The following is a 20,115-nucleotide window of genomic DNA, read 5'->3' as shown; positions in this document are numbered from 1 at the left end:
GTATTTTAAATAATAATTGCTACAAAATCCAACACACCTCATCTGCTGAGAATTTCTTTGTTTACTGCTAATCTTTTGGTTAAGAGCTCTAATTAGTATTTTCAATGCCTTCTACGTTTCTTAGCCTTGAACCAATTCAGTTTTTGATTATTTTTTAATGTGAAACAGAAGAATACCTAGATCTTTTACACACAGTGAATATACTGCATACAGTATGTAATTCTGTGTGAAAATTGAAAAGAATGGCATATATTACCATTCTATAAAATACAGATTTCCATTTAAAAGATTTTTTTATGCTTACAGGAAATAAGCATTTATTTAAAGTTTAAACCACATCACATCATCCTGTGGTAACAGATACTCTCCTCTGAGAAAGTTAAACATTTCTGGTTGAATAAATAAAAATATTTGTATTAAATTCAAAATTTATTTTTAAAATCTGCCACATGAGAATGGTATATGTATATGTAAAAATTGAAGATATTTAAAATTAGGCAAATAACATAGAAGTGATTATTCTTGAATGAAAGATTCTTTTTGAAATTTAGTCTAGGATATTGCTTTTTTTAAAGGACAAAATTACAAAGTTGCAAAACTAGCTAGATAATTAAATATCAGGACATCATTTTAAAGATGTCTTTAAAAAATAAAACCCAAGATAACTACTTTTCTACAGTTTTGGGGGAAGCTTTCGGGGCCTTTGTTTAAATATGTTTGTCCAAATAGACATCAAGGCACTTCCTGCCTCGTTAATCAAAAATGTTAAGCAAAAAATCCTGATCATCTCACCTAATCCAGCACTTTATGCTGCAGTTTGTAGGACCAAACATTTCTGGCTTCCTAACCCTTCAGAAACTTCCTGACATATTTTGAGACTCTGTTTTTCTTTACATTTTCATCCCAAGTCTCCCTTGAATTTGGTCTTTATAAAGGCATGCTTGTAGACTGAGAGACATCGTTGCGGCTACTCTCCTGGGCTGAGAGACATTCAGAACTTTTCTCACCCAGAGAGGGTATCGAATAAAAATGTATAAAGTCACAGAGAGCCAAAGAAGGGAACATTTACCTACTGAAAGCAAAAATACACGAATCATATTCTAACATTTAGTGTTTAACATGTCAGAACCACAAAATGGGTCAGTTCTGGCCACAGGCTCATAAGCCCTACAGAACATGGAAGATCGGCTTTATTCTGCCCAACCTTAATGATGACGTTTTGGACTTCCAGTGCCTATTACACTACCAGGCAGTACGGCCACCCTGCATTCTGCACAAATGCCAGGTTTCATTTAATGAGGTCACGGTTAATTTTTACCTCTGAAGACTTTCAAAGTATGACGGATTAATGCCTTGCAATGGAGGGAAAATGGTAAGATACATTTGAGTAATAACTGCATGTGTTTTGTAAGTGGATTTTTCACCTACTGTACCCTCTTGTGCATGTGGGCGTATTCCAAAAATCAGCTTTTTCATTATTATCACTGTTTTTGTAACAAAGGCCTCTTATATGCATTGCTTTGGTTTAACAGATATATTATTTCATCTACTATTCAGCTGGGTGGTTCACCGGTGCATGAACCACTCCATTATGGATTTCCAGGGAATTTCTACTTTAAGATACTCTTTCAATAAATAATAAGAGGATCTGAAGTGAACTTATGCTTCACAGGGCTGCAAATCCCAGATTTTCATTATCACATTTTGACTTTTTTTTTTTTCCTGGCTTGAGGTGAGAGAATGAGAAGTTTGAGCACTATACGACAGTAATGGTAACTAAAATGTAAGGATAGCATTCTTATTTAAGATGTGCAGCTGTCCTCTTACAATCCATATGAGGAAATGTAGAGCTTCTTATGCAGCAGCAGCGAAGTGGATTGCCTCTAATAGTTTGGTGCTGATGGGTCTGAAGCACTTCATTAAGCACTGATGTATTTTGCATCAACATTTAGTAATCCTGACACCCAGTACCAAATGGTTAACAAGCCATTTTTGGAAATGCATTTAATTTGAAGTAATGGAGCTTTATTTTAAAATCATTGCTTCTGTCACCTATATACTAAGGTGCAGTTAGCATTTTCCCAGGATTTTGCCACAGGGAGTGTCATCTTCGTGATTTGTGTATCTTGATGTTGCAGGACTCCTGAGCCATACAAAATCTTTTTTCTTGGAAAACAGTGAACTCTGTGTTTATGAACAGACATTTAAAAACTACAACTGCTTTGAGATATATATATATATGTTGGATTTGCAGTGGGAAGCACCTTATTTTAGCTGTGGAGTGATATTTTCTGTCAAGTCAGTAATTATTGCACCGGAGTAACTGCATTTTATGAATGCGAGCAGTGACTGTTTTTCTTTTCACTTGTCTTAATTTACTGCTGGCCACCAAATATAGATATATATTCATTTCATTAATAAAAGAACATTATTGTGCATTTTGCCTCTTAGCCCATCCATTATTCATACCAGCCAGGAGACTGAACTGGGGATGCAGCTGTTCACGCATTAATCTAAGAAACCCTTCCCTTCACTCACTTTCATTCTGCAGGAGCATATTTGCAATTTGTTTGCAATTTTCGCGATGCTTTGTTTAGTGTGTGGAATTACAGGGGCATATGGATTGAAACACTGGTATTTTTCTTCCAGCGCATTCTTTTATATGCATGTATGTGTATGTATATATTTAAACGTTCACACCTAGGTAATCTTATCCTATTTCCTTAAGCTTCTGGCTAGTGACCTCGATACGCTGAGATATGTAATGGCAGGTTTTCCCTCCAGAAAAAACAACTTGTTTCCATACAGAAAAAATGACCATTAAACAATGCTTGTAGCACGAGCCAGGCAGCCCTTCAGTCTGACCTTTTTTTATTTTTTCCATGGGTTTCTCATTTTATATATATATATGTAAAATAATATATATATATACACACACGTGTGTGATTGATTCATGATTCAAGACACTTTTTGGAGAGTACTTCAAACTTAGCAATGCACCTCAGTCCAGGAGTGAAAGACACATGTTATTTTTAGCCCCTAAGGCACAAGCTATAACTAAGTCAAGTTACACGGTGATTTGGAGACGTGCAAATGACCACATCGAGGGGACAAATTAATCGAGTGGATTTGAACCTAGACCTCCAAATACAAAAGGCCAGTGCTTTAGCGCACCATGTAACTTCTGGCATGGAATTTAGCTAAAATGAAAGTAAAAAAGAAAGAAAACCAAATCAATTTGATGTATGCTTTGTACTGTATTGGTGAGCGAATACAAAGACAAATATTCTACACGTATAACTGCTGAATTCATATTGCTGTATTTAAATTTGTGTTTATTCTTTGACATCCCCCCTTTTTAGAGACACGATTCCTCAGCTGGTTTCAATTACATGTGGAAGAGACAGTGCCAAGTTGTTTGCATGGGTGAGTTTTATTTATAGTTTGAAAATCAGTTGTGGTTTTCTTAGTCAAAGAGCAGGAGAAGAGATTTTAAATTAGTTTAGATGTTTGCCTGTTTTTACCAATATTCAGTTTACAGGGGGTTTTACGGTATTAGAAATGGCACTTTACAGATAGCGAGGCTGATTCCCAACTACTTTGCCCATTGTCAAAACGTCTGGCTGTAACTTTTGACTTGAAAGTGTATTCTATCCACTTGGGACAGGTGTAAGTAACTTGACAGATGCAAAGTAATGGGAACTAGGAACCAAACACAGAGAATGGAACTATAGATTTTCAAATGAGCTATTCAGATACTTTTTTAACCGTGACAGTGAGAACTGTATTTTAAGAATCCAGTATTTTATGCATTCAGTATTGACTGGATTGATGATTTTGTTAAGCATCCAATGTAACTCATCTCCTTGCTATTGTCATTACATAGATAAGATCATTAATGACTTTCCCATACATTTCCTGGGTTTTATTTCACTCCTTTAGTTTTTATATAGTGCCTGTGGATATATTAAAAATAACATAGGCTAACATTTTATATTAATCTTATATATAATACTACATATACTAATATTTTCTGCCAATATTTTATATTATATACACTCAGTCTGCTGCTCCCTTGATATTCTGAATCAGCCCAGAAAAGACAGAAAATTCAGGTTATTAAAATAATGTTAAGATTCAGACATAAACCAGAACCAGTAAGGAAATTCAGGGTCAAAGAAAGCATTGGTAAATTATGCAAAATATTGCCTTCAAAATATGCTGCCATTTGGAGGAACAGCTAAAGCAGCTGAAGGCGGCTATGGACCAGACACTGCAAGAGCTGGGGCTAAAGAGAAGGCTTGAAATATTTTCACTCTTAATATTCTGGACAAAAAACCTGAGTAATACAAACTGTTAAAAGCCTCAGTTAGGAACATCTTAAAGGTAAGTTCCTTATAAGAATTAAATCTATCAGTTATGATATTTCTGAAGGACAATGAAGATGTCATTTGGATTGACTAATGCATTGGCTTTAAGCCTTTTACAAAGAAATCTATCGGAGAATGGGCTGACTTTGGAGAAAAAAAAGAAATCCCAAAGCTAGTACCTGGGCTCAGAGACAGGTATCTCTGCTGTCTTTGACTTGACATTGGCAACTTGGGGTGAATGAAGATGTGATTGCACCATAGGCATTACCCAGCTACACCCAGGCTAGCTTTCCTGGCTAGCAGGAAAAAAAGGTTTCACCAGCCTTTGGGCAGTGCAGACTGCGGGGGTTTAGCTGGGACCTCCAGGTCTCATTCGCCACCGAGGATGCTTTGGACTTTTCTGCACTTCTGATTGCAGGGCTGATGTCGCAACAGCATTAAGTGGGCTGCTTTTAAAACGTGTATCAGTCTGGGTTCCAAAAGGTTTTACTGATTTGGCCCCTGTGCTTTTTCTGTTCCTCATATTCAAGGAACACTGTAAGATTTTCCATACCTCATGCCTACTATAACAACTATTACTCTACATAAGGTTTGTTGTATTTCAGTATCTCAAAAAAGTCATGTCACTTAAAAACACTTGCACATATTGTCTTACTGGAAGGGAATAAAATGGGATGCAGAATGAGTGCTCAGAAAATGAGGACTTTGAGGTACTTTAAATAGGAAAGTCTTTTAGGCAGAGAAAGGAAAAGGTTCTGTGGTTGATTGGAGGAGGAAATAGTGCCATTTAAAAAGGTATTTTAGAAGACTGCTAGAAACTGGGGATGAAAATTATCAAAGGAATGGAGGAGAAATGAATAGTTTCATACTAACAAAGAGAGTTTTTGTAATGTTAGTTACATTTTCCTTGGGACCTGCTTTCATTTTTGTGAATTCAGGTTAATTTTCATGGGCCTGTGATAAATTAACTGTTCTATGGATGGCAATTAATGGACCTTTGCTTTTACGCTCACAGTTACTACCAAAAATAAACACTTGCTAAATCGAAATGGTTTTATTTAGAACTAAAATGTTGGTCACTACAGCAGTTGCTTGTTTCTTGGGGATGAAAGAGCACCAAACACAGGGCAGTGCTTGTTCGGAGGTACCTCCTGTTATAGCATTTCCTAATTAAGCATCTACACCTAGGAGCCCTGCTCTCCCAATTTGCCTTTCCACACTAGGTGCCCTGTTCAGAAAGCCCTAATTATAAACATTGTTGTTACTGCCCCCAGCTGGAAAACAGAGCAGTTTATGTATGAATGAGAGAGATTATCACCCATCTGCTCCAGCCCATTATTCAGGGATGTGTCATTTTGTATGCTGATGGCAGCCATTACTAGTGCTTTAGTCAAATGGCCTTTTTTTTTTAATTATTTATAGCGTTTATTTATTTTCCAAGTTGCAAAATTGCAGAGTTTTCCCCCTCTACCTCCCCAAAATGCATATGGTTTGTTTCAAAATCTGGGCTATGCAGTTAAACTGAGTCAAGGCCAATCTGAAAGGAGATGCTTGCTTTATCACAGGCTCCTCTTTCTGGTGGTCTGCTCCCCCTGAAGCTGGGGGTTTAAAAGATCCAAACACTGTGTACAGCAAATGGAAAGACAGATTTTTTTTGTGTGTGTGTGTGTATGTAAAATAAAAATAGTAAAGCAGAGAAGGAGTATAAGCTGATCATGGACAGCAATTAAACTCTGGGAAGATAAATAAAGCTCATGTGAGCTTTCCCCCATTTTACAGAGGAGGTATTAAATTTGCAACTATTTGACAAAGTCCTGCCTGGACACAAAATGCCATCATTCCTTCGTAAGCAGAAAAGAAAAATTCCTCTAATACTATCAAACCCACACTGAGCTAAGGCTGGGCACTCAGACCCCATTCCCCAATTCTTCAAAAAACAAAGCGGCACAGAGGCTGTGCTGCGTTGGCTGGGCTGCAGGGCTGGAACCTGAGAAGGGTGATGCCAAGACAGACCGAGCAGGTTTCGCTACGGCCTCGCAGGTTGCGGTGGGTTATAGGCACCAACGCAAGCGCGACGGGCTGGGGTTACCGGTACTGCTGCACACTCGAGCACTCGCAGTGGAAGTGTTTCTCAGTTCTTGCTAGCCAGCGTTCAGCTGATGGGTGGGAACTGTTTTTCTACGTTTTGCCTGAAAAGTAGGATTATTTTTGTTCTTCTCTTTCCCCAGAACATCCATATCAGAATCTACTTAACCCTCAGTGTGTGGAACTGCTCGGTTTTATGGAAACTGTGCTGTAGTTAGATGCATGCGCTCAGTGAAATGATCCAGGGTTGGAGTTTTACTCTACTGGAAATGCTTGCAGTGACCATCTCTGTTATTTTGCTAATGCGGTTAATTTGCTGATTTTTTCCAAATACCTCACAGACGAGTTTTTAAAGGTTTCAAGCACTGCAGTGTTAGAAAACGCAGGTTTCGCAAGCAACTTCTAAAAATTTCTCCAGCTATCAAAACGCAGGTCTTGTGAGTAATAAGAAGGAAAAAAGCCAGCAAATAACCGCTTGATGGAAATTCCAGGGCTCTGGCTTGATTGAGGAGGTGCACGGGCCTCGTGTGGGCTATCAGACCTGGATCCCTCCTTGCTCCCACTCCAGAATAACCCCCTCCCGCCCACAGCCCCATTTTATCATACAGGTTAAGCCAGCTAAGACAACCCTGGCACAGTTACACAATGAAGAAAAATATATTCAAAAGACTCATGCAATATTTAAAAAAATCAAATCAAAATAAATAGGTATCAGAAGGGTTTTAAAAAGAAAAGAGAAGGAATGCATTGTTAGAAACACAAGCTTACCAGCATATACAATGCATTGTATTTCATTGAACTTGGGAGAGTTTCTATATACCGCGTTATGTAAATGCATTGTTCAATCTAAGGTAAGGATTGTGTTTAGTGGGTTTAAAATGACAGTATATAGCTCCACATCTCGCATGGAAAGAGAGAAAAATATATGCTGAGAGCCTGTTGCTGCTCCGTGTGTTTCAAACCAGGAGCGCAGGGGAAGCAGATGCCTTAACAAGCAATAGGGAGGGGGAGGGTGCGTACTTCAGCATATCTAGTAGATTTTCTATATACACTGTCCTTTTAACTATAGGGGAAGTTGATACTGAGCATGTGCGATGAAGAGAAAGCTGGCGATGTGGGTGTGAGGGATGGGTGAAGAAAGGGAATGAGGGGGTGTGGCATCTCAATCAAGATTAAAACGAAACTGATAAAGCAGCATATGGACCGGATAACAAATCAAAAAGCATGTTTATCCACTGAAGGAACTGGTTAATGGAGACTGCCAGCACGTTGCCATGGAAACACTGACTGTTGGCGCTGCACCATCTCATACCTTATCCAATACATTCCTGGTTGTTGGTAGTAGTCCAAAGACCCTGATCTCTTGATGGTAAACCCGTGGTCCAGCTGAGCAGAGAGAAACGGGGCAACTCAGTGGATCGACATTAGGCTAAAGAATTCAGACTCCAGAGCAAGCTGTTCCTTATTTAGTGCATATTTACTGTTTTCATTTTCAGAAGGCACTTATCTAACATCCTAAAGCTAAGTACCGGAGACGAAAAAGAAAAAAAAAAAAAAAGTCAAGAAATAAAAGAAAAAGATACTAGCTCTAGATTCGGTCTCGCTAAATTAGAAGCCAATTTATTCAAACTAAAATGGAGTTTGCGAAATAGGTTACTCAATGCATAATGCATGCATTTAAAAGTCTGAGAAATATCTTGTTACCTCCAAAGACAGAAGTGCCCTTTTAAGTTGCACATACCAGTAATGGAGAATTATCTTTTGCAATTAAACTGAGAGGTTTAATAATTTAAAAAAAAAATGCAGTGCAACCATCACAAGGAGCAGGCTAGACAGACTACACAAGGCTTAAATTAGACTGCTTCATAATCATGGAATGTGTAAAGATGAAAAGAATCAGGTTTTGATACCCCATCAATCATGGTAATTCATTTCTAAAAATGCGTTAACCTTGGAGAGTAGGACTACTCAGAGCCATGAATAACACTGTTTATCATTTCAGCTTACACCTCATGCTCAAAAAGATAACAGTACAAAACTATTCGGTTTAAAATTGCACCAATTAAAGTCAAAATGGAAATGAACTTAACATTGTGTCCAGGAAAGTGTGCTGGTGATATTACTTAAGGAATATAGATCTTTTACGTTTAATTTATCATTAGCAGAATCGTGTGCATAGGAACAAAGAAAACGTCTTGTTTTCTCTAACCCTTCTGTGCTGCACTAACAGACAGTGGAGACATCATTTAGGTGAGTTAAATAAAATTTTAGGGGAAAATATCTTGAATGAGACACTCTGCCCGCTTTAAAATTGTTAGTTGTGATGATTTTCACATTCTGCCCTATGAAGAGAAAAGGCCATTTTGTGCTTCAATAAGAGTGTGGCATATATTTCCAATACTGATGACAGTTTCTAATTCTAAATTCAGAAAAGCAGTTCAACACATTTCTAGTTACCAACTACTTCAAGGGTAGCTAGGAGCTAACTGCAAATTTAAATTTTTCTTGATGACTCCCCTGCAAGTGTAGAATTTAATAATTTATTCCATTTTGTTAAAACAATGCCGCTTTCATCTTATTTAGAATTATTTAAAGGACGTTTCCTGTTTAAAATCGTGAAAACCTTGTACCTCGAGTTAATTTTTTGTTGGCTTAACTACACTGGTCTGCTATTGCCATCTACTGGCTTCCTCGTATGCTGCATATAAAAGACAAAAGGGCTGTTTCCTTAAAAAGCAGATCAAAAATATTGTCCTAAAATCGAATAGCTAAAAAGAAATATAGAGGAAATCGGGAGAGCTGCTTCCCAACGAGAGCTGAAACCATTTTGCCGGTGTGGAGATCCTGCCACGAGAAACGCGACTGTGAACAATGATCCCAGGACAACACAGACAATAGATGGGAAGTGACATCCGAGGCACGGGTTCATCTTTAAGCCGAGCAAAACTCACAGACTAAACTTGGCTTCTCTTTCCACACCACCCAAGAAATTCCACCGCTAAAAATAATGCCACTTGGAATTTGTAATTTTCTTTTAAAATCGGCAGAACGCAGGATAATGACCCATCCGCTGCCTTCCCTTGCCAGACCGCAGGCAGCGGCCGGGTGCCGGTGTCCCCAGCCCAGAGAGGACTCGTCAAGAGACAGAGGAGCTGCATCAACCTTCTGAGCAGCTTTTCTCTTTTGCTGTCCTATTCGATCCCTGTGAGTCTCCATCTGGAGTTTACTCCCATTGCCAAGAAAGAGACTTCATACAACCTTAACAGAACGTTATCATTAGTCTTTTTCTCTGTCTTAAGAATGGCAAAAATACAAGCACCAAAGTGACAACATACAGGCAAAGCTTTAACACTTCAGACAAGAACACAAATTAAACGATGCTCAGTTCATATACAGAACCAGAGCACACTTCTGGATCGCAGAAGCATTCTTAAAAAATTATTTTGGCTCTTGGTCACTTTAAACCCTGTCACTAACACCCGGAGTGTACAGCCACGGGGTACTGATTTGCGGCCAAAAATTAAAAAAAAAAAAAAAAATTGGTAAAAATCTGTTTTTATGTTTTTACTGCAGTATCTTTTATAAACACCATCATGGAACTACAAAATACTGTTCCTATTGGAAGTTGTATGAGAAACCTGATCCTGCAAATATTTTGGCACTTAATAGTACCACGGCCATTCTGACACAGACCGGAGGGGCACTAGCCCAGCCCCTGACTCCTACAGAGACCCACAGTCAATGCCTGTGACAAGAGTTTAAGAACAGGGCAAGTAAAGTGATCTTTATCCTACATACTCTGCCATCAGCAAGCAGTGTTTTTCAGGGACTTGTTAATTCTCTTGCTGTTTTAAAAGCTAGCTCTCCAATTAAAATTTTGCTGGCAAAGCTGTGTTGGTTTAAGGGAATTTTTTCCTAACTGACATAGTTATGCTGGCAGAACTTCTAATGATGTATTAATGTATCAACAGAAAAGTCTCTTTGCCTCTATAGTTAATTTTGTTTGAGGAATCATCTTCTGCTACATCCGCAAAGGAACTACTTTGCTAAGCGTGCACAACACATGCATTGTGGTAGTTTGTCCAAACTGACACATCCTTTCAAATGCGGACGAACTTGAAGTCTGGACACATGCACGAGAACGTGCAGGATGTCTCTGCCCTGAATGGTCAGAGACAACTTTTACTGGGGATTACCACGTACCACAAAGCAGACGTAAGTCAGAACCAAAGGAGTCAATACAATGTGTTTGAACATTGCTGAAGGAAGCAGCAGCCACAGTAGACGTATGTAAAACGCACATGGCTTCAAACGTCCTCCCAGTCAAGCTGACCACAAACACATCTTTAGGAAGTGAGTTTTCATATTATAGTTTTTAATTGGTGCATATGATAAATATTGCTTGAGATCTTTGAGGTGTGTTACTTCTTACCACCGAAGAAAACAGGCATATAATATCACACCAGTGCGAGGATAAATTAATAACTAAATACCACAGATTAGCTATCTCTGTACACAAACAGAGTTATAAAATTCAAAATAATGCTAATATTTACCTTTTATACTATTAAGTAAGCTATATACATATAGCACATATTAACAAATTTTCACAAACATACACAGACGTGTTATATGATATATAGAAGGCATCTCTATATATTATATACACAAGCACTCTCTCAAAAAGTTACAGTAAACATACAGGCAGGCACAATAAAACAGTATTTTTGTAGAAAATATACTTAGTGCACATCTTTAGTGCTGAACAATATGTTACAGCATCTGTACATACTTTGAAAATTCTAAATGTAGAGCAGGCTTCATTAATAAGAATTACTTCTGTGACATTTGAGATTGTACAAATGTAAAACCCTGATGATGCGTATGTCCAATGTATATTAAGTATGCTTTCAAATGCCGAAACAACAATTAAAGGTTTTGTTGTTTTGCTTTTGGTTTTATTTTACTGATTAAATTAGTTTTGTAGAAGGTAATTTATTTTTAAAATAAAAATTATCTGGCTTTCTGGAACATTATCAAAATACTAAAGATGTCTATACGTCTCCACTTCTTCCAAGTTTTTCGAAAATAATTGACACAAGCTAATCAAACCACTTTCTGAATTCTGTAAAAATATTCTAAACATTTCTACTTTATAGAACTTGCAGGATTAATTGTGCCAGAGTATGATGTTCACCCATAGAGATGATCACTAAAAATAATCTGTTAAATTTTCAAACACTAAAAGATAAATAAAAGCCGTTAAAAATATAATTAAACATATACATTTTTTTTTTCTGATGAATAACGTTTTGCAGTGGAAAGATTCACTACAGTGCCTTTTTCATTACTCAAGTGTCAAACTGCTGTAAACAGTTCCTTGGCAGAGCAACTGGGGCAAAGAAATAAAAAGAGGAGGGTGGGGAAATTAAAAGCTTAAAGGAGGTGAGGGATGGATGAGGACAGAGGCATCATTTCTCGCTTTTAAGCTTTGAAGTCATTAGCATGGAGGATCTGAGCAGTAATTCTCATGGACAAGCGTGCTGGCAGTCCATTCGAAAGGAACACGGTTTCTGCTAGTCTATACAGAACATACCTGCATTTCAGATGAGCAATGGGTATGTGATGTTTTAGTTGTGGGAGAGTTGCTGCAGTATTATTGCTTAAAAATGAAAATAAATAAATGCTGGCTATGTTAGCTGATGACTGAGAAAACCTAGGAAAAGCATGAGGAACAACTTGCTTCCATGTTAGAGGACGTTCAGGGTTGGAAAGAGTAAAGAAAAAATATGAGCGAGGCACAGCTTGAGATTTTAAGTACTTATACCAAGTAACTTTGAGAGAGTATCCAGTTTGCTGCACAAACAGTTCACACCTGTGAGCCAGATTGCGTGTGCTGAGCTGAGTTTACTTCATGCTGATTTAACTCACCACTGGAGGGGCTGAGCTGAGAAACATGAAAGTGGAAACAGTACAAGAAAGTGTACATGTGCAGTCACACCACCTGCAATTTATGGAAGCTGGGAATGAACACTGAGTAATCTGATATGAGAATGGTTATGTTTAACATGTCACTTGTTTTTAGTGACTATTTGGAGCGTTAACATTACCATGAGTAATAAAGAAAAGCTTACAAACACAGGCAGATGTATCAAAAATGTAAAGGATGTGCATGTTGCTATTCAATGGCATTAGTATGAATAATCTCATAAAACACTGAATATATTCTGTGCTCATGTATATCTAATACACGTGTTCATCTGGGGGGGTGCGATACAAATGTATGCAATGTATTCTACGCTGAGGATGCCATCGAAACCTCGGGAAAGCTTGGTCAAAAGTTTGGTCAAGCTTGGTTTCAGAAGCTCCGACATGTTCTAAACTGGAATGCCCAGACTGGAATTGCAACATGACAGAAGGCAGCAAGGAGCTCCATTAAGTCTTTCCCCAGTTAAGTCCTTCTGCCTAAAGAGAAGCAGCTTGCACATGGCAGTACAATAAAATGCTGCTGCTCAGCTAAATTTGAAGTGGCTAGACTGGTATCAACTATGAAGGCAGCAGTGAGGCATCACAGCTCTCTGATGTCTTCAGAGAAGAGAAGCTCAGGCTGCCATACAGATTTTCTGCCACAATTTTGAAGTGATTTCCACTCACTGTAAAGTGCTGCTGTCCTGCTACAACCTCTGTGTGGCCCCAATCCATGTCATGATTCTGCTGCCAAGTAAAATGTCATGATCCCACAGCCAAATGGTTGAATCTACATTGGACTTAGGTCCACTGATCTGCTGGTAAACTGTGGAAGTGTGGGTACTGTTAGATCTCCTAGGGCTGTTAAATAACAATGTGACTCACAAGGAGAATCAACGGAGAAATTGTGCAGAACACCAGTCTAACTAAGTTTATATTAATCAAACGCTTGAATTATGTAAAGGTTAACCCTCTCCGGTTTCTTTTGGTGGCATGTCCTAAACAGACACTGTCTTGTGGGCACATATTTAAGTGTTTCAGCTGTGTATTTCAGATGCTTACTGCTATGACAGAAACTCCAGCTGCTGTGCTGTTCGGTTTAGGGCCTGTGTTGAAATGCTTCTTTATCTTCCCAGCTACTGAGAGCTGATGTTCATTCTCTGGAAGGCCATCGTCCTGCAGAGAAATAAAGCCAAATAAAACTTCAGAGGGAAAAGGCGAAATAGAAGAATTGCAAGGTGATTCTGACAGCACCTGTCAATATAAAAAACTTTACAAAAATTTTTGTAATGAAATACAGGTCAATCATTGTCTCCACTAATATATCTAAGGTATTTATAAGATGAACATCGTATTATGTCATGAACCAGCCTCTCTCTTCTTCTTTACCCAGTATCTTCCTCTCAAACGTTAGGTAATGTTAATTAATAATAATTGTAAAATATTTTATTATTCTTTCTACTACGTCTTACCTACCACTTCCCAGTTATTTTTAGGTCTATTAATATTTCAAAGTTGATAAGCTTGGACTTGATGATTCTGTTTACTCATCCCATAAATTTAAAGATAATGGCCTCAAAAGTAGAAGGACCCCAAGAGATTACAGAAACCAGAAGCCCCGTTTTGGTAGGACGCAGGAAAGGATCTCCAAACGCCCTGTAAGACACCAGTGAGGTCTCTGTCGTCTTGTAAAGGTTACAAACTCGAGGACTATGGGGTTGGGTGAAAATTCCAGCCATGGCTCAGTCCCACAGGGAGGAAACCCAGGCAAGATGGGAGCTGAGACATGCCCCCGCCAAAAGCCTGAGGGAGCGGGACCTCACCAACACCAGCATGTATCATTGCATACGTCTGCAGGCCAGGTTAGGTGTGGTCTTAAGGCTTGCTCTTGCATTCCCCACAGACTATGACTGTACCATACCAAAGCCCCCTCTGCAAGTGGAAACTCCAAGTGACCGATAACAAGGGACTGCAATTACTTCCCCCAGTGCCAAGGCACACGTGCCTGGGATGCGGTGGAGAAAGGACAGACAGAGGTATGGCCTGCCTGGGAAAGCGGAGAAGAGGCCTGGTGGCCTCTTCTTCCTTGCGGAAAGAGGTGTTCCCAACTTGAGCTAACCTGAGGTGAAAGCAGGCACACAACTACGTGGCCAAGCAGAGGCAGACACATGTTCTGCTGTCATGTGCATCAAGTGAGGCAGCTGTACGCAATCTCCAGCCCAGAGCCGCTCAGCTGGGCCAGGAGATGCCTCCAAACCGCTGAGACATCCTGCTTGGCAGAGCAAACCCATCTATTTGCACCTAGGCACGCGGGCACCCTCGACGCTGGAGAGTAACCCTAGCAGAAAGAAGGGAGTTCGCAGTTTTGCGCAAGACAGAGGGTGGATTTCGAGCCCAAGAGAAGAAAGGAGTTTTTTAGAAATTGCAAATAAGGCCCTTAGGCCTAAAAAATGTGCAAAAAGTCAATGCTCAGTGAGACTTTCCTGCTACCAGAATATGCAAGATTTCAGGCAACAATACGATCAATAGGTGGAACAGGCAACAAAATGCAGAATAGGCAGAATATGCAGTATATCAGGCCACTGGCCATCTGCAGTGGTCATCCCAAGCTAGTACCGCATGGTATGTGTAGCTATCAACAGTTGAAAAATGTCCTTAAAAATCCACTTAAGCGACATCCTAGCAGAATACGTGCAAACAAGAGACAAGATCAGAATACAGAGACATTACAGACGCTTTTTTTCTGGCTTTGCAGCAATTCTGAGTGCACTTAAAGAGTTACAGAGTCACTGCAGTAACTCATGAGTGCAGTGAGCATATGGGAATTTTAGGGAGGTTGGTTAAGGTTTGTTATTTATTTAGCTTGGGGAGTTTGTGTTTAGAGATCCCTCATTCACCTCTTAACAAAATGTCTCAGCTGGCAAAATATGGTCAAGTGCACACAGCTGCAAAACACAAAACAAAACAATACAACCCAGTAGCTGATTATCGTCGAGCACCGGGGAGTCTTGGCTCGGTGGTATATGACCCCTAAAAATAACCTGCTTTCCGCTGACCTTGCCTTTCCCAGAAGAAAGCTAGTCTGTAGAGCGAACTCTTCTTCACCAAGGGGGGCGGGGGAATCATTCTCTTGGCTTTCTTGACATGAAAGCCTGCCAAGCATTCATGTCGTCTTGTCAAAAGACTAAATTACGGAGAAGACAATAGTTACCAAGACTGTGGTAATATTTTATTGGTGAAGTACCACACCCACAGTTCCAGTGGCAACGCACCAGAGACACGTAGTTTGGGCTCCGGATTTTAGATGAAATATCTTCCAGCTCAATTTAAGATGCAGCATTGGGATATATGGGAATTACTCTATCGTTACTAAATTTTCTTACTACTGTTGGCGCTACCTGATGCTTAGTAGTTATCGGGGTTTCTATTCCAACATGCTTTATAAATAAGCTAATATATATTAGCTGGCTCCTGGAATCACTTCAGCCAACAATAAAATAGATAGATATTGAGGGTGAGAGATGACAGCTGTTTAACTAACGTACAAAACAAGCTGCTCTGCAGTTTAAAAAGGCAAGAAGTGAAAGAAACCCCATCACATTCACCAGAATCAGACAAGAATTTCATCAGGTTGCTGTAATGGGAAGGATATCAACCTCCAAAGAGGTTAACTGTTCCTTTCCCTTATTTTAACGCTTTCCTATAAGAACTACTTCTTGCAGCAGGTTAGGATCACAGAATTTCATCTTAGCTTTAGCAGTCAGGAGAAGATCTTTTAAAGATTAGTGATTTTTGGTGCTCAACTCTGGGAACTTTAAAGGGTCATGGGTTTCAGAAAATGTCGACTGCTGAAGAAGTGTTCTCCTGAGCATGTCTCAGAAGTTGAGCAGTCAAAATTGTTTGACGATTTGCAAACTCTGGTCCAGAATTTGAGTTTTCACCTGGACAATGTAACTGTAAACTGCTTGGGAGCTTAAGATAGTTGTTTTTTTTTTTTTAATCAGCCTCCACAAAATCCTTTCCTGGTTTATTTGCGAGAAATCAAAAAAAAAAAAAAAAAAAGAGGCAGAGGGTCTTGGCATCATTTAAGTAATTAATAAACACTGATTTCATATTTGCAGTGTTGTCTATGGCAGGAGACATTGCCAATCAAAGGAAAAAGAAGTGTTAAAAAGGTGGAACAAAGTTCAGGATTCCCAGACTCTTACTGCCCTAAAGCACTCAGATCCTTTTCACAAGCCTGTCACAAGAGCTTTACTTTCCAGGTCTAAAAGCATCAGATAAATAGGTCATTGTATAAATAACAGCAGAAAATTAGAGCAAATAGAAGTGTTGGAAAAGCTTTTGGACTCTGTTTCCTTTAAGGATTACAAGGAAATTTTTCTTTGGGCAATGTCCTAGGATGTAACAAAAAGTAGTGCAGCTGCCAAATAAGAAATGTCTTTTTTAATTAACTTCCTTACAAATGTTCAGCTTATTACTATTTGCTGCTTGGTTATTAATTTCTTTAATTTCCAAGGCAGACATGGTCAAGGAAATATGTAAAAGCTCCAGTTTCCCCAATTAGCTTTAGGCTGGTGCGTGCCATCTCCCTCCTCCGGCAACAACACACCACATTTTATATTCATTATTTTAGCAGCGGAGGATTTACAGAACGCAACCCATCTCACTGGGTTTCAGCATTCACTGCTCAATGCTGTATGAGGAAATATTTACTACTTATACAACAAAAAGCGAGTAGGTTTTTCCTGTAACTTGTATAGTATAATTCAGGTTATCAATATCATCAATGTTTAAAACACCAGACGTCAAGCTTCCAGCCTCTTTTACAATTCTTTGGTTTTGCAAAGAATTTGAGCAGGTAAAGGAAAGAGCTGGGGTCCCTGTGGGGGAAGTATAAACTGATGGATTTGTTTCCAGGTCTAAGAGTACTGCATAGGAGAGACAAATCCAAATAAACTAAATGGAGGGGGCAAGGAACTGCTGCTGAATTGCATTTAGAATTCAAGATCTCCATCTGTGGCAGTGGCACGTAGCCAACATCTTTTCAGGTTTTGTTTTTTTGAATTGAAAACAGCTGGGATATTATTGACATAGGAACTGCTTTACTGGTCTGACTCTGACCATAACAAGTTTTGCAGTTTCCAAGAGGATTCCAGCTATTTTTATAGCAAAAACTGAAACTGAAATGAGGGTTGGCTCCTATTGAAACTGTCAAAGCACATTCCAGGAATCTCAGCAATTTACCAAGTAATCATATAGTAAGCAGCTATAAAGTAGAATGGTTATTTACAATCTACAAAATGGTTTTATACAGTGTAAGCAGTTAGAACACTTCTATCAAAGGTTTGATCAAAGAGAGAAAATGTTTCTTAAAATTGCCAAAGGAAACACATGCCTGCTTTTCAAGGCAGCTGTCCTATCCAGTATTTTAGCTGCAAGTTTACCGCTCTATGAATAGGTTCAAAACAGAAATAAGAAAAGGGAAAGTGAAGTCCAGCATTTGATGCCACAGAAAAGTAAACAGGTTATGTGGGAAAACAGAATGTTAGGTGAAAACTCCATGTGCCATTTCTCCTCAGAACGACAGTATTTACAAAAGTTGCAGATAATTGCTCAGGTAATTATGACACGGAGCCTTTTTATAAACAGGGATGATTATATTAATTCCCTGTCCTGAAGCTGGAAAAATGAGGTAGAGGGAGGTTGTGTGACAGACTTGCAGCGGGTCAAGCAGGTGATGGTATGGGGATGCGAGGCTGGATGTGACCCCAGTGTATCGCTCTGCCTCCGTACAGAAGCAGGTACGCTGCCGCGTACTTCTCAGACCCACTTCAGGGAAGGGTCCTTTTTCACCAAAGCATTTAAGCACCTGTTTCAACTCAGCCACGTTCCTATTTCTCCTGAAGTGAACTAGGATTTTAGTGCCATCTAGTTAATTTTATGCCTGATATTAAGCGTTTCCATGTGTAATGCCTTGAAATAGGAGCAACGTTTGGAACGTGCTCAATCAAGCATTTTCCTGAACTGGTCCCAGTGCTGGCCTTTCTCCTTCCAGAAAAAATATCTGGAGGATACATAAGAGAATTCAAAAGAGGTTTTGATCTGTGTTCTGGACTACTGTTAGGGTATTGCTGAAGACGAAATACTGATTCGTCTCAGTTGCTAACAGCAATTGGACAGAAAAGAAGAAATTACAGAACTGTCACAGAGTATTTCTTTCACTTGTTTATGGACAGAACTGCAACAGGTTTTGATTGCAGAGAATTATAATCAGCACAAAACTATGAGAAGTGCAGCTGAGCTGGACCAAAGGTGAACTGAACAGAGTGTCCTGTTTCCAACAGTGAATCGTAGTCACTGTTTATGAAATAGTACATTTAAGGAAGACAAGTAGATCTTGAATTTTCCCTGGTATACCCTCCAGTTTCTGCCAACCAAGTACTTAAGAACTTTGTGAGCCAAGAGTTGTATCCAGACCACCACATTTAATAGGCGCCAATGGGCTCATCCTCCAAAAATGTATCAAACTCCCTTTTGAATCCATTTATACTTGGCCTCTACAGCATCCTCTGGCAAAGAGCTCCACATATTGACTTATTGCACAGAAACCCAGGAATGTGCCAGGGTCCTTCAGTAACCAGAGCGCAGGTTTGGTTAGTGGAGCTCAGGAGTGTTACAAGACTTTAGCCCCCAGCCCTGTTCCTCCCCATCAGCAGGCACTAGCAAGGGCAGGGAGCAGACTCGCATGTCACCTGCCCACCATCACCATCAAGTTACTGGCAAAGAGCTGCACCTCTTCTTCTTAATACATCTTGCTAAAACAGTTTCCTAAAAAACATCGTGGTGTAACTGAAGCCAAAAAAAAAAAAAAAAAAAAAAAAGGTGTCCGGGGGGACATTATTAACAGTTCCCAAGTACTTTTCAGAAAAAGAGGAAGACTAGTGACCACATCCTTATGTGGTGTAAACAAGTGATGTTTCAGTAACCTCAGCAGCAGTGTGCAGACTGACACTGCAGGTGATCTGGCCTCTCTGTAGCTTCTGATCAGTCACTTCCATCTCTTCCTCAGCAGCAATCCAGAGATCCCCACCCGTCCTCCTCCCATGGAGACAGAGAGACATCCCAGTCACCAGAAGTCATTACAGACTGTGACAGAACACTATGTCCAAGGACAGCACCTGGCACCAAGGAAAGTTAATATTTCAGCTGCCTGAATGTCATCTTAAAAATGAAAAGATTTTCATCAGACATTGTCCTGGTTCCTTGCACTCTTTGTACACTACAAAAGTGCTCTGCATGACAATAGCATTTAAAATTAAAAAAAAAATAATTGGGGCAATAAAAGAGCCTCCAAGACTAAAGCATATACTTGATAAACACTTAACTGATGACCACTATTCTGGGCTATATGCAGGACACTTCATAAAAGAAGATTAACATTTGAGGTTACTGTATATTTGAATTTTTAGAATAGTGTTTTAGTGAGAAAAAGATTTCGAATCCAGCAGCTGAGGGACCAAACAGTGTTCCAGGGAGGTCTGCACACTCAAACTTGCCACAGACAAAACAAAACAAAACAAAACATTTTTTTCTTCCTCCTTCAATTTTTTTTTCTCTTCTTGTCCCATTTGTATTTCTTTTCTCAACCTTCCTTTCTGAATTTGAAGCTGGGTTTTCTCCAATTTTTCTT

At 39.3% G+C, this 20,115-nt stretch overlaps 1 protein-coding gene across 2 annotated transcripts in view; it reads right to left on the bottom strand.

The window, feature by feature from the left end:
• The window catches only part of DCLK1 (doublecortin-like kinase 1), a 64,135-nt gene that overhangs the window by 2,306 nt on the left and 41,714 nt on the right, over positions 1-20,115 (bottom strand). The window contains exons 12-13 of one of the 2 annotated variants that reach the window (XM_010282778.1): positions 13,485-13,598; positions 7,768-7,841 (exon numbers count right to left, since the gene is read on the bottom strand). In XM_010282778.1, coding sequence (XP_010281080.1) covers positions 7,768-7,841; positions 13,485-13,598 — 188 coding nt within the window. The remainder of the gene's footprint in view (positions 1-7,767; positions 7,842-13,484; positions 13,599-20,115) is intronic. The other variant, XM_010282777.1, reaches the window with a different exon arrangement.

Source organism: Phaethon lepturus, unplaced genomic scaffold, assembly GCF_000687285.1.
Source record: "Phaethon lepturus isolate BGI_N335 unplaced genomic scaffold, ASM68728v1 scaffold8902, whole genome shotgun sequence".
Classification (NCBI taxonomy): Eukaryota; Metazoa; Chordata; class Aves; order Phaethontiformes; family Phaethontidae; genus Phaethon; species Phaethon lepturus.
The sequence above is the reverse complement of the archived record's forward strand: the minus strand, read 5'-3'. Positions and strand labels throughout refer to the sequence as shown.